The sequence below is a fragment of the Adiantum capillus-veneris genome, chromosome 7 (assembly GCF_014529385.1).
Source record: "Adiantum capillus-veneris isolate H3 chromosome 7, ASM1452938v2, whole genome shotgun sequence".
Lineage (NCBI taxonomy): Eukaryota > Viridiplantae > Streptophyta > Polypodiopsida > Polypodiales > Pteridaceae > Adiantum > Adiantum capillus-veneris.
In genome coordinates this window covers 62,895,215-62,909,714 of record NC_140937.1, presented here as the reverse complement: position 1 = coordinate 62,909,714, position 14,500 = coordinate 62,895,215, and the positions used below count along the sequence as shown (strand labels likewise).

General features: G+C 40.0%; 1 protein-coding gene across 1 annotated transcript; it reads left to right on the top strand.

The window, feature by feature from the left end:
* Positions 1-354: 354 nt before the first annotated feature.
* Positions 355-10,826, top strand: LOC147453965 (uncharacterized). Its single transcript, XM_086516990.1, has 4 exons — positions 355-510; positions 2,155-2,253; positions 10,503-10,601; positions 10,716-10,826. The coding sequence occupies exons 1-4, from the start codon at positions 355-357 to the stop codon at positions 10,824-10,826; spliced, it is 465 nt and encodes a 154-aa protein (XP_086373116.1).
* The last annotated feature ends 3,674 nt before the right edge of the window (positions 10,827-14,500 follow it).

The window sequence follows — 14,500 nt, the reverse complement described above, 5'->3', positions numbered from 1 at the left end:
TGGGATTGTTTGTCAAATCGTTAAGTACAAGATATTACGAAACATGGGAGGTGGAAGTAACAAATTTCAAGAGTACCCTAAATGCTTTTGGGGCAATTTTCATCCCCGGTGAAGATGGAAAAGTTATCAATGACTTAAAAATAGTAAGTGCCACTTCCTTTCATCTCTTTTGACTCATATTGTTGGTTCAATATCCATTGAAATAAGCAATTGTCTTTCATGTAGGGTGAGAGAGTTCTTATACCATCAATCTTTGCCAAACGAGAGAGTTGTAGGGTACAAGTTGATGATGTGGTAGGTAGCACTCTCCATTTATCTCCATGGTATAACAAGGAAGATATTGTTTTAAAATAAATGCATGTCTTTATCTCTAAGGAATGCAAAACAATGAGATTTGACTCAATGGAAGGAGAGACACAAGATTCCATCCCTAGCAATGATCTTGGAATGGGCTCCAAAAGTTTCCGACAAATCTTGGATGAAGCTATAAATATCAATGACTCTTTTGAGGTAATAAATTTGTTGATAATCTTACCTTATCATAATTTCTTGAGACTTTACCAAAGCTTCAATATTTTTTAGTGTTTTGAGCCAATCTACGATGTATACGGGACCAAATATTCCCCAAAAGGATTCCATGATACTAGTTTTAGAGGTGCAACAACCAAGGTACATGAAAAATGGATATGTTTATAAATTTTAAGTAGAAAATGCAAACTTATGCATTATGTGAATGTCTCACCATGTAGCCTCCTAAGAATATGCTTCTTTTTTGTCGTATAGTTTGTCAACAAAAGTAAAACTTGCATTGATGGTTGTACATCTCAAACACATCATTTTCAACCTTCATCATCACCAATTGTGGACCTCCACATAGACTCATGTGTAAGATTCACTAACCATGTTTTGTTAGATAGTGTTTTAATTTCTATTTATGCAAGTTTCTTCATCTCTAACGCTATGATTAACATTGTTTTAGTACGTTCCTCATGCACCAACATCAAATTTTGAGTCTACCGTGCTACCCAAAAGTGATGAATATCATGGGAATGACAACACTAATGTCCTTTTCTCAACCAATGTAAGTGGACTATTAGGATTTGACTTTTTTCAAATGTATAGTTGGCATTTCCTTTAATAAGGATGAAATTTTAAACTAACAAATTGATAAGGAGGCTATTTCATTCAATGTCTCTTTCTTCATAAGTTGGTTTAATGCTCGTGTAAGACATTGTGCATTCCTTTTTTTTATAATTTGCTATAGAGAGCAAAAAATCTCTAAGCAAAACTCTTTTTAAGTAGTTTATATTTTATAGTTCATGATTTTTTTAAATCGAATGGATTCTTGCTTAACCAAAACAATTGCTAGAAGAAAGACATAGATGTCACAATATCCAAAATTAAATGATGCATTAAAATTTTCATCACATAAGCTCAGTTTATCACAATCACCATGGCCCATTGACTAGAATACATGTGCATGAGTATTAAAAAAAAATGTTTCATTGTATAGTAAGGTGATCTAGTTTTTTTCCTTGTGTCTAAGGTTTCCATGCCACTTGCTCAACATGTTCAGATTCATGTACCAACATCCAATGTTGAGAGCATACTACCTAAGGGTGATGGATATGAGAATGACCACCATGTTGGTATACTTTGTTCTACACAAGTAAGTACAAACTATACCTAGTTTGTATAATTTTTTGTCCACATTTGAAAAATGTTACTTTTTTGTTTTGACCAAATTCACAATTATCAAATTATCAGGGGAGGTTATTGTTGATAGATGTTACTTTAAAGTGAAGGATTTAGTCTTCATAATTTTAATCCAAAAGATAGTGCATGGTTCAAGCTTAGTATGAGTAGTTCCCATATAAGTTTGATAAAGTAATTGTATTATACTTAAGTGAAACTCTCTCTTGGTAGCTAAACTTCTTGCTAGTTTACCTTCTTTGATTTAAATATTTGAGATCAATCCAAAAATAATTGTTCATAGGACACAACAACCAAAGCTTTATGGGGTGTACAACCAAGATCTTCGTAGTAATTGATTGATTTTATATAAATATATATGCAATGTTTATTTGTTTTTCTATGTTGTGTCTACGTTTGAAAAATTTAAATCTAACTTTTCACAGCTTCCACATGTTTCAGCATGTTATAGATAACCCCACATCCAAGGCTCAACCCATCGCACATAAGAATGTTGGATATGAGGATGATATGGACAATGGTGACCTCATTGCTAAAAATGTGAGTGGAAAGCACTACAAGAGGTTGTGTGCTCTTATGACGCTGTTAGCGACGGAAATACATTGGGTTTTTATAACCCCCGGCGTCGCTAAAACCGTCGCTACGAGCGTCGCTACGAGAGCGTCGCTATAGGCGTCGCTATAGACGTCGCTATATGCGTCGCTATGAGCGTCGCTATATAGCGACGCATATAGCGACGCCTATAGCGACGTTTACACAGAAGACTATAGCGATGCTACAGAGCCATAAATAGCGACGCTCATAGCGATGCCCGAGAGAATATTTTTTTGGTGGCAGGGCATTGAATGCCCTGCCACCAATCAACCATATTGTACTTGATTCACTTTTTAAAAAAAGTGCAAAGGTAGATAATAGACCCAAAATAGTCACCCACAAGACGCATTGTTTGCAAAATTGACAATTGTACACATCATAGGCAAAATGAATTGATTGGCAAATGTAATAATGACAATTGTACAACATCATAGGCATAAAGAATTGATTGGCAAAAGGAACTGCGGTGACAAATGTAATAATATACATGGTTCAAAAAGACGTATAAAATTTGTCTCATGATACATAAGCTATGAGAAACCCTAAACTAATGCTATCTAGCTACGGCTAAACTGACGTCGTCTAGTTAGACGTCTCATCGCATCCAAGCGGCGTATCTGTCGGATTCTGCAAAAAAAGACAATAAGATAGCTTTCAGTAAGTATAAACATATAACGACATTTATAAAACAATACAAAAAATAAAAAAGAGTAAACCCTAATACTAACCATGCCGCCGCGAGAACTGAGAATGTCCATAAGGGCGTTTAAACCCTTCCTGCCTGTGTACTCGCGCTCGTACGGTGTGGGATCACGTCCTGTCATCGACCACTGTCAAAACATACAAAGATTTCATTATGTTAGAACTAAAAAACTCATAAACCCTAAACTATCAAACATGCATAAAGAGCAATGTGAAAAGACTTACAAAATCGGCCTCAAATGATGCCCATCCACCGCTCCCCAAGTGGTGCGAGCTCCCTGCCTCTACTCGCGCTCTGGCTGCATCCTTTTGTTGCTTCCACTTGTCGGGATTCTCGCGCGCTGCTTTCTTCGCATTCTTTCAATCTTCTTTGGCCAGCCAATCTGGCCTGTTCCACCCATTCTTGATTGCTTTTTGCACTTCGGAACGCTTGTGTTTGCAGTATTCGCGCATTCGAATCTTCATCAGGTCTTCATTGAAGCGCTGATCCCGTGTTGGAACGGGAAACTCATCATGAAGTATGCTGATGACTCTGTTTTTTAAATCACTTGGTACTTCACTCCATTTGGTTAGTATGTAGTGTCTAAACAGCTGAGAGCAAAGACCACGCATGCGCGAGATCACCTTCTTGCCGTCATCATCCATGATGATGCCGCCGCTGATGTCGACGGAGTAAGGCAAGCCCTCTGGCCGGTGACGCGTGAACCTGGGTGTCCCGGCAGGGGTCTCTAGCGGCGTGTCGATGGGGGTACGGACGTCAGGTGTCTCCACCGGCCTCTGGGCCCCGAAGCGAGGAGTGTCGAGTGGGGTGGCTCCTGGCGGAGTAGGTAGAGGTGTGTAGCTTCTAGGAACAGTCAGCCGTGCAAAACCTGGCGTAGATGGCGATGCTGTGGCTGGTGTGGGGGCGGGCAAAGAAGGGGAGGGTAAAGAGCCTCGTCAAACACGAGGTGGTGTGGAGGCATCGGCGGCGGAATCCACACAACAACCGCCACCGCCACCACTAGAGCGCCGGTGTCTAGACGAGTGTGAAGCTCGTCTCGTCGACGCCGAAGCCTCGGAGCGCGCCGAATGCTCCGAAAGAGAGGGAGATGCGGATGGTGTAGGAACGCGCGATGATGCGCCAGAGCGATGACGCTCCACGTACCACTGTCTCTGCTGCGGTGACAAAGAAGAAAGAAACTCCTCATCATCCATACTTGCATTAAACACACGAATATTTAAACTTAATATTGAATGATAGAGTAGACAATGACGCAAAGACCATTAAATACAATGACGCATATAAATACAATGACGCAATGAATCGAGTGATAGAAGAGGCAAGTCGAAAACTCAGAATTTTCAATCAAAAGATGTGAGCGCGAGTAGAAAAGAGCGTTATACACCATGGAAGGTACTTAGAGAGCCAGAGCTTTTACAACACGGAGCAAAATTGTTCAAATACAATATTTGTGGCTTTAAGAGATCTCTCTCTCATCCTCGCATAACTCAGCATAACTTCCTATATCTATATAGAGCTCTCCGTTTAAACACATATCCTCTGTTTCATTTTGTAGCTCCTCTGCATGCACCCCATATAGAGTAGTAGCATCTTGATGCTCGTCTGGCACCACCGCAGCGGCTTCTGATTGAGCATCTTCTCTGATCTCCTCCATTGATGTCGTTGTGATTGGCACATGGTAGCCTTCATACGTCCTTGCACTACGAGGGGCTACCTCTATGACGTACCACCAGCTTGATGTAGACTTTGTAGGATGAAATATTACCTGCCAGAGCCACATAACTTACATGAGAGCTTTCAAGCACATAACTTGTAAAAGGGGGATGTTAACTATTTACATACTTACTTGTTCACAATGCTCGGGTAGTACGAAAGTGTCTCTTAGGTCAGTCCATTTCTTAGTAGAATCCAACCCAAGAAAACCAGACTCTCCTCTACGCACAGTAGCGTTGCGACCCTCCATGATTATCTTGAACCATTGCACGTCGAACAAGTCGACAAAAAATCCTCTGTAATCGATCCTCAAAATCTCTTGCAGCGTGCCGAAGTAAGTGAGTTCCGCCACCACAGGATTTGCATCAGAGGAACGTCGTCGACTAGACTGTTCAAATTTTGCCATGATTCCACAATCTTGAGTAAAACGCTTTTTGTCGATTCGTTCCACCCTAAAATGTCGACCTTTATACCATGCTGCTGTGTATGACTTATACTACAACGAACAAAGATTATGAGTGGCCGTTCAAACGTTTATAAATAAAGTCACTTGCTAGTCGTACATTGCAAACTTACCTTGGTCGCAAACCCCGAGAGTACTCCCACTCTTCTTCAGTCACTTCGTCACCGCATTGTTGTGCGCTTTTCAATTGGTTGTGCAACCATCTTAAGCTCATGAAGGTTGGTAGGCTCTCCAGAACCGCTGGATAGTGCATCGGTGGTCGTCTTCCGCGTCTCCACTCGATTCGTGCCCTTTGTCGCTCTTGCTTTGCATCCTCATATTGTGAAATCCACTTTTGCATCACTGGATTGTGAAGCATGCAAAATCGGTTGATTTTAGCCTCTAGATCTTCCGTCATCTTCTTCTCAACACCGAGATTGCACATGACAATCCCAGATATGCGCTCATCATCTATGGTTCGCCATAGCGTGTCCCGGGATTTATCAAATCCGTCTAGCCACTCTCCAATGTACACTAGGGACTCTGATACCAACCAACCTTCTGCCATGCTACCCTCCGGACGTGCCTTTTGACGCACATATCCCTTAAGCGTTTTCATGAAACGCTCTAAGAAGAACATCCATCTGGAATGAACTGTGCCAGCTATTTCCACCTCATCAACTATGTGAACAAGAAGATGCACCTGAATGGTTAGCATTGTAGTAGGAAAATGTTTCTCAAACATGCACACAAGCTCCGCAGCATTTAGTTTGGCGAATGGTATGGAGTCTACGTTGATCTCCTTTTGTGAGATCCATTGCACCAGCTTTGCAAGGTTGTAGATTGTGTTACGGATGTCGAGAGACAAACATCCCTCAATGGCAACCGGTAAAATAAACTGTAAAGTATGTGCAGCAATGATATTAAAGTCCACATTTTATGCAATGATATTAAAGACCACTATGAACGTACCTGACACATTTTATGCCAATCGTGTGACTTCAAACCGGTAAGCTTTCCTTCTTTAGTAAAACACGTCCAGAGCGAGTGCATTACGCCAGTGGGGGTCCGCAAAGATCGAATGGCCTCTTTTACTTTGCGTTCTTGGGCTCCTGTGAAAATCCATGGTGCTTTAGGGAGTTTTATCGATCCATCAGACGCTGTTTGCGGCCAATATTGCTCCATACGATCCACATTTCTAAGGTCAACTCTGGCTCCCAAAGTATCGTTCTTGCCGGTCAAATGGTCCCATAGTAGATTACCCACATTCTTGAATATGTGCATTGGATCGAGCAAGTGATTGATCATGAGTCGGGGCCAGTATGGTAACTCGTACCATAGAGATGGTCTCTTCATCCCTGGAGGCAATCCGTCATCGCACATCTCCTTCTGCTCTAACCATGCTTGTGCAGACATCCTTGGTGGCTCTCTTCCCAAAAAGCCATCGCGTAACACATGATTCTCTAGAAGATACGCTTGATGACCTTTGTAGATTTGCTTCTTCAGTGAGGGTGCCCTACGTGCATTCAGTCTAGGTCCACATGTGACACATGCTCTATATCCGCTTGTTTGAAGCCCTGCATGTATACACATGATAATAGATCAACTATGGGAAAAAACAATATTTACAGTGTCTGAGTGAGGAGTGTCTATAGATCACCTGAGCATTCTATTAGCCCGGGATAGTCATGCATGGTCCACATTAGAATGCCTCTGATCAAAGCATTCCGTCGTCCTGTGTGTCGGCTCATATCCACCACCTCTATGCCAATCCACAATTGTTGTAGCTCTTCCAATAGTGGACGAAGATACACATCCATATTCCCCACTTTATATCGCCCTGGCACAATCAAGCTTAGCCATAGGTACCCCTTCTTCGTAGTCAACCACGGGGGAATGTTGTAGTTGACGATGACAACGGGCCATACACTGTAAGATGTTGATCTTTGACCAAATGGATTTACGCCATCCATAGCCAGGCCTAAGCGCAAATTTCGAGCTTCCCTGGCAAAATCCGACCATGTTCCATCTATATGTTTCCAGGCTGCGCAATCTGCAGGAATTCGTAGCACACCATCCGAAGATTTATTCTCCTCATGCCATGATGCTAGGGCGGCCATGGACTTACATTCGAAGAAATGCTTGATGCGAGGAAGCAGAGGAAAATGTCGCAAGACCTTTTGTGGAATTTTTGTCCCGTGGAGATCTACTCGATATCTTTCGGAATCACATTTCGGACACTTCTCCATGTCTGTGTATTCCCCTCTGAAAAGAATGCAGTCATTAGGACAAGCGTGGATAGAATTGTAATCCATCCCCAAGTTTCACAAAATCTTTCTTGCTTCATCTCGGGAATCTGGCATCACATTGTCAGCTGGTAGTATGTGCTCTTTCAGCAATCTACACAACATAAAAATATGATACAATCGTGTAAAAATCTATCAGATCATTGTACATTTAGAGTTCTATTAAAGTAAACTAATTGTAATAGATCACCTGAAAAGCGCTGTGACGCTAGTGTCACTCCATCCAAACTTTGCCTGCATGTTGAGAAGAACCAGGAGTGCTTTCAATCTAGACATACGTGCTCCATTATACAATGGCGTATCGGCTTCACTTTTCATATCATCATAGATAAGCCTTTCTGAATCCATGATCGTCTCGATCATTTCATCAATCTCGGGCTCAAACATTGCCTCGTTGGGAATGTGCTCTGCATGATCATCCCCCGAGCTGTCAGAGGCTACATCTTGTGGCCTCACATATGCTGCTTGATCAAAGCGCCTGCGAACACGTCTATTGGGTTGCAAGATTGCTGCTTGTTGGCCAGCGTCAGAGTCCGACGAGTTATAATTGGCAACAACTCGATCTATAATAGATGGATCGAACTCGCCAAATTCGCAAACGTGCTGCAAAGAAACACGTCTTGTCCGTCACACAGCATGCTTGCATTGATTACAAGGACATAAGACCCTCGTTGAGAGATAGGTGTTTCGGTTGGACGGTCCCACATCCTCATCGCTACTCATAATGAGGATAAAAAACTTATAACCTGGACAACAAATTTAATATTCTATTGGCATTCTTCATCTTATCTCTCTCTCTCTCTCTCTCTCTCTCTCTCTCTCTCTCTCTCTCTCTCTCTCTCTCTCTCTCTCTCTCTCTCTACCTCACATTCTCTAGTCATGTCCAATCCCCGCACACCTCGGTCTAGAGGTGCACGGAGATCAGAACCACCGGGTTATAATCTCGTCTTTATTGGTCAATACCTGTATTTGTGGGTACAAGAAATCTACACACCCACGTCTACATGATACTGCATGTAGTGGACAAAACCCCTTTGCCTCTTCTCTAGCTGTAGCACTTCACTTCATCTTAACATCTTTTCACAGTAGATCTTTTCACTGTTCGTCTAACTCTAAACCCTAAACCGTAAGTAACTCTTGCGTGGACTCGATCTAACGTAAATAAGCGTAAATCTAAATAAACGTAAATCTAACTAAAAATAAAGCTAAATCTAATTTAACGTAAGTCTAATGACTAGAGGTTGTCTAGATGGTCATTGTGTCGGGGATGTAGTGACTCTTGCCGCCCTGAAGATCCACCTTCTTCCCTATCTTCTGAAGACATTTCATCAGTACTTTTGGATCGACGGAGCCCACCATGAGTGAAGGCAGCAATACCCTATATTCCATTGAGGGCTTTCTTCACCCGCTTCATGCAGGCATCGCAGTCTATGGAGACCTAAATCTAATCTAATATAACGTAAATCTAAATCTAGCTTAAATAAACGTAAATCTAGTTAAAAATAAACCTAAATCTAATTTAATGTAAGTCTACATATAACCTAATCTTCACACAGTCTTTTAAGATAGTTTCCTACGACGTTATAACTCTCTTCTTCTTGTGTGTGTGCGCGTGTGTGGATGTGTGTGTCAAAAAAAAGAGATAAATGGTATAACCTTTCTATCACCCATGCCAAGTATGATAGATTGATTATGCCATTTCCCTCTTGAATAATAGGTCTTGAGTTTAACTCCTCGTCGGCTAGATCTTTAGGTCTTTTAATTTTAATTAGTTTCCTACGACGTTAAATTAGTTTCTCTCTCTTTCTCTCTCAATGTGTGTGCGTTTTTTTGGATCGTATGCATGTTTTCTCTCTCTTTTCCTCTCTCAATGTGTGCGTTTTTTTTTATGCATGTTCTCTCTCTCTTTTCCTCTCTCAATGCGTGCGTTTTTTGTTTATGCATGCTCTCTCTCTCTTTTTCTCTCTCAATGTGTGTGTGCATTCTTTGTTTATGTATGTGTGTGTGCGTTTTTGTTTTTGTTTGTACTCTCTCTCTCTCTCTCTCTGTCTCTCTCTCTCTCTCTCTCTCAAAAACACTATGTGTGTGTGTGTATGTGTGTGTGTGTGAGAGAGAGAGAGGGAGAGAGAAAGAGGGGAAGGGAACATGAGAATGAGGAGAGGGAAGGAGCATACCTGGCTCTCCTTCCTCTCCTCGTGTGTGTGTGTGTGTGTGTGGAGAAGAAAAAGAGAGAGAGAGAGAGAGAGAGAGAGAGAGAGAGAGAGAGAGTGAGGGAGAGCGTTACCTGCTCCTTGCTTCAGGGCGCCGAAAAACTCAGATCTGAGATCTGAGTTTTTGGGCACGCTCGGTTATTTTTTTACCCCAGCCGGCGTCGCTATGAGCGTCGCAAATTTACAAAGAGATTTGCGACGCTCATAGCGACGCTCATAGCGACGCCGGGAAATGTTTTTTGGAGCGTCGCTGTGTGAGCGTCTCTAATATGAAGAGCCTCTTGTAGTGAAGTGTGATGTGTATTGGTTTAAATTATATTTGATATGTGTATCATGCTATCTTACTCCAAGTCTAGCAATATCCAAAAGGTCTCTATTGGTGGTTCACTTCCCTTAGGTCTGATGGGTTCATAAATAGGGATGATAGCACAGATTTAATGTATCCTATCTCTCTCTTTTCATGCTATATTTGTTTTAGGATACACGTTATGTACACATCAATCAAGATGCATGTTTAAGTATCATGAACAAATTTGTGAATTTATATTTCTTTGCAAAAAATTGAGCAAGCCATGTTTGACGATATCAATTATATCTCATCTCTACTTTGATTTTTGTTCATATCCAGATTGATACGGCAATGAATGAGATATAACCTACACAAGGAGTAAGCACATGTCACATGGGCAATGAATCAAAACAAGATCAAACTCAAAGGGGTCAACAAGGTGTATGCTCCTTGTCTATTATTTGGAAGAAGTAGTAGCATTCATAGGCCTCCACCTACCTCTATCACAATGTATAGCTTCACATACATGCAGATTTGTTCTTCACTTTCTACTCAACTTGCAAATTGCGGTAAGGAATCTAAGGCCAAAATTGATGTGCTTCAGGTGGATATTGAGACTGACTATGCTTTGGTAAGTGCCCTTAAGAGCATAATAATAACAATATGATATGTGTTCTTATGGTTAGTTTGTAAGCATAAATATGGGACTTCAAGCTTATTTATGTTTCTTTCCTTCTCCTTTTAGGAAGTTGAGGAGAAAGAAAATCCAATGAAAGAGAAGAAATTTGGAAGTATAAATTCAATGATGGTAAGCCATATTTCTTATGAACTTCATCTTGAGGCAGTATGTAAATGAAATTTTTCTTTGTGTACACAAACTGTAGGGTATAAATAGTCAAAGGACTCAAGAACCTAGGAGAAGAAGTGCACATACTAAAGAAAAGAAGGTATGTCTTTCTTTTGATTTGTTTTTTTGTAATTGATAAATGATTGGATTGCGAAATTACCTTCACTTGTGAGATTTTATTTGTAGGCTTTGTGTGAGCTAACAAACAAGAACTCAAGTGAGACCACATTCAAGGTGAAACTTAGTAGAGTTACTTCTTCAACTTTCTACAATGTCCTCAAAGATGCCCCTCTCTCTCTCTCTCTCTCTCTCTCTCTCTCTCTCGCGGAGTCTCTCTCAAAGATTCTTTTTACATGATATATCGAATGTACCAATTTCATTTTATCTTTGTTTGTGTAGGGTGAGATAATGTCAAAGTCATCACGCTTTTAAAAAAATCCATGATATCTTCTTACATGATATCTCAAATGTACCAATTTCATTTTATCTTTGTTTGTGTAGGGTGAGATAATGTCAAAGTTATCACGCTTAAAGAGAAAGCCATCTAGATTCAATGATTTCTTGGGAGATCAAGGAAGCTAGCGTGCCTTATCTATGCAACTACTCTCTTAATTTATATATTGTAAGCATAAATTAAGCATGAGCTAGATGACATGTGGTTTTTCTATATTTAGGAAAATTCTGTAAGATCCACTAGAAGAGGTGACATTAAAAAATGTAAGGAGAAATATTCAAAGAACATGGATGAATCTTGCCACAACAAGAAATTGAGCATGCCTCAACAAATGGTAAGGATCTAGTTGTGTAAATTTTCTAAGGCCTTTTATATATACACGAGATTTTGGTGGTTATCATTTGACAAAATATTTTTTTTCTTATCTTTGAGGTTTCATGCTTAGAGAGGGAGACTCTTGAATCTCTTGCAATGGAGGCCATGGACATACATGATGTTGATATCATGTACGGACAATTACACAATTGCATCAAATCTTTGAAGAATAAGAACCAAGAGTACTTTCAAAGTTGTTCCAAGAATTCTGAACCGTCATTTCTTCTTGAATGCTATGTTTCTTGGGCTATGACATCTGGTGTCATAAATCCCAAAACCATATCATGAAGGAATGCCAATATGTGAGAAATTGTTATAACTATGTTGATGACACTATATGCTAACGAGTTGGATCCTTAACTCAATATAGACGTTGGAACTAGTCATCTTACTTCTCGTTCAAGAGTTTTTTATTCCTTTTGATCCTTATATAGTCTCAATTATTCATGCTAATTTGTGCCAAATATGGGGATGTAGTAGTTGCATATGTAAGTATACTCATTTGCTACACGATTTTATTTGAATAAATATTGATTGAGTGTGAAATGTGCAAGTAATAATGCTTGGGATTAAATTCATGGTACTAGATAGGGTTTTTCACGAATGTAGTTATTGTATATCAAGGTAAAAGGAAGTCCAGATTGCTAGTACTCATTAAAGTCATGAAGAAACTTATATAGAGATATGGACTTGCTCTTGATAGACGTGTTATGTAAAGTCTAACCTTGTATTATTCTTGCATAATTAGTCTATGCAATACAAGAAATACTCATTTGTGACCTTGAAGTTTCATAGATGCTTAAATTTGGGTGTCTCTTTATATTGATATAGTCAAATTGCTCATCAATGTATAGAGATATGTTGAATTGATTCTTGCTAAGTCTAATATGTTTATGACTTGTAAGAAAGGCATAAATTGATTGAATGGAGGTAACAAGAGACAACAAGTTAAGCACAATAGGATATGTAAATGGTGATAATAATGCATTCTTGCATGAACATTGCTTAAGACAATTTTATTTTTTTTGCAAAACTCACAATTTTGAGTGATTGTATTATAATGTCACCAAGAAAAATACAAATCAGCTTCAAGCTCAGACTGAGCCTTGAACGTATATTCCAAACAACCCAATCCTTTACAAAGCAGAGCTTGACCGGAGGGCGAGGGTCATCCTAAGCCAATCATCTGAGTTATGCTTTATACTTACCACATATATTAACTTGCTTTCTTATACAATCTCTAAAATTTTCCTCTCTTTTTTTCCTTGTATTAAATTAAGCAAAGAAATCAAGCATTTTTTTAGGGTCAGCTTGTTGTTGCAATACTTTAAAATAAAGCATTTATTATTTTATGCTAAAAAAAATTTTATGATCTTTTTAACAATGCAACTTTTACACTTTCAAAAGTTACCATAAGGCGTTTTGGCATAGAGTTTAGTTGCAAATGCTTCTTAAATTGAAAGGATACTAAAAGTGTGGATAAGCAAGTAGACTACATTTATTACACTTTGAAATGAAAGAATGTTTTTATTAATCAATGGAAAGGAGTGCATGGAGAAGATATAGGATTCAACAAGATAGTTTATTTGTAAAACTATAATATTGTTAATGAACAAGGAATATTTGTTAATTGAATTTTTTTCTAAAAAACATTAGAAAATATTCCACGTGAACAGAGGGAGATGGTCTTCAAAAGGGAAACTAAATGCTTAAAGAATAGTTTCTACCACAAGGGAGTTCCTTCAAAATTAGGGAATAACATATCCACGTGGGAGAAAACATTTCCACATTAGAAAGAGGGAATACCAATTCCACTTGGAAGAAAATATTCTCACATGGGCGATGAAAATCCCTTTAAGGGTAATGATATTATTCAACAGTACCTCGTGGGGTTCTTTTTTCCTCTTCATTCTCTTGTGGAAATATATTTCCTTATAATTTCCCAATTTGAACTTGGGAAAAACAAGGTAAATTGGTTGTCTTTCACATGGGGGAAGGGCTCGAAAATTTGTTGTGAAAGGTGGTATACTTTGAGAAGCAAATCAGGTTTCAAAGTACTTTGGGTCATAAAGTATGACAAGTGAGAGCCATGCGATGAGTTTTTTTTTCACGAACAAAATGTTTGGAGAGCGTATTGTGACCGTTAGGGCAAGGAAGACCAAATACGGATCCTGAAGGCATTGCTCCAGTATAGTTATCTATGCTTTCACCTTGACGATTGTGCTTGGTGAAACTTTGGTCGATATTTGTGCCGAATGACGTGTGCTGAAAGAGCGAAGCTAGATCAAAGCGAAGCTAGATCAAGGCTATGGTGGTGACATAAATACTTTTTTGTTTGGACTAACTGTGTTTACCGATTCTTTGGTAAACATGTATGCTACTTGGCATTGCCTTGGTCGATAAGAATGTGTTCAACATTGCCTTGGTTTCAGTGTGTGCCAAATATGGTGAGAAGATTGAAGGCAAGGCCATGAGGTGTGTGTGAATGGCCAGTTGGGAAAAGCAGGCTATTAATAAGAAGTTAAGCAAGAAATAAAAAAGCCGAACAGCTTAAAAAGGTGGCGCGTCACTTAAAGGAGCACCGTCAGACAAGACGACCGAGGTTGGCAGGAGCCGACGAGGCGAGAGAGGTCTGTGAGCGCGTAGAGAAGACGGGAGCTCCGTCGAGCAATCAGGAGAAGGGAGCGCTGTTAGAAACGGGGGGGAGCAGGGAGACAGCGCAAGGAGAAAATAAGAGGTTGACGGGAGGGGGGGCCGCGCATGAGCAGGAGTAGGAGGTTCACGCTGTCGAAGTTCAGGGGGTCCCGCCCATAAGCACTAGGAGCGCCGTCAGAAGAGCGTTGTCGAGCGAACA

Bases quoted from the DNA above. Each gene is read 5' to 3' on its own strand.
- LOC147453965 (XM_086516990.1), top strand. From the start codon at position 355: ATGCATGTCTTTATCTCTAAGGAATGCAAAACAATGAGATTTGACTCA. The intron at 511-2,154 runs GTAATAAATTTG...CACATGTTTCAG, and splicing joins ATATCAATGACTCTTTTGAG to CATGTTATAGATAACCCCAC. The intron at 2,254-10,502 runs GTGAGTGGAAAG...ACATACATGCAG, and splicing joins GTGACCTCATTGCTAAAAAT to ATTTGTTCTTCACTTTCTAC.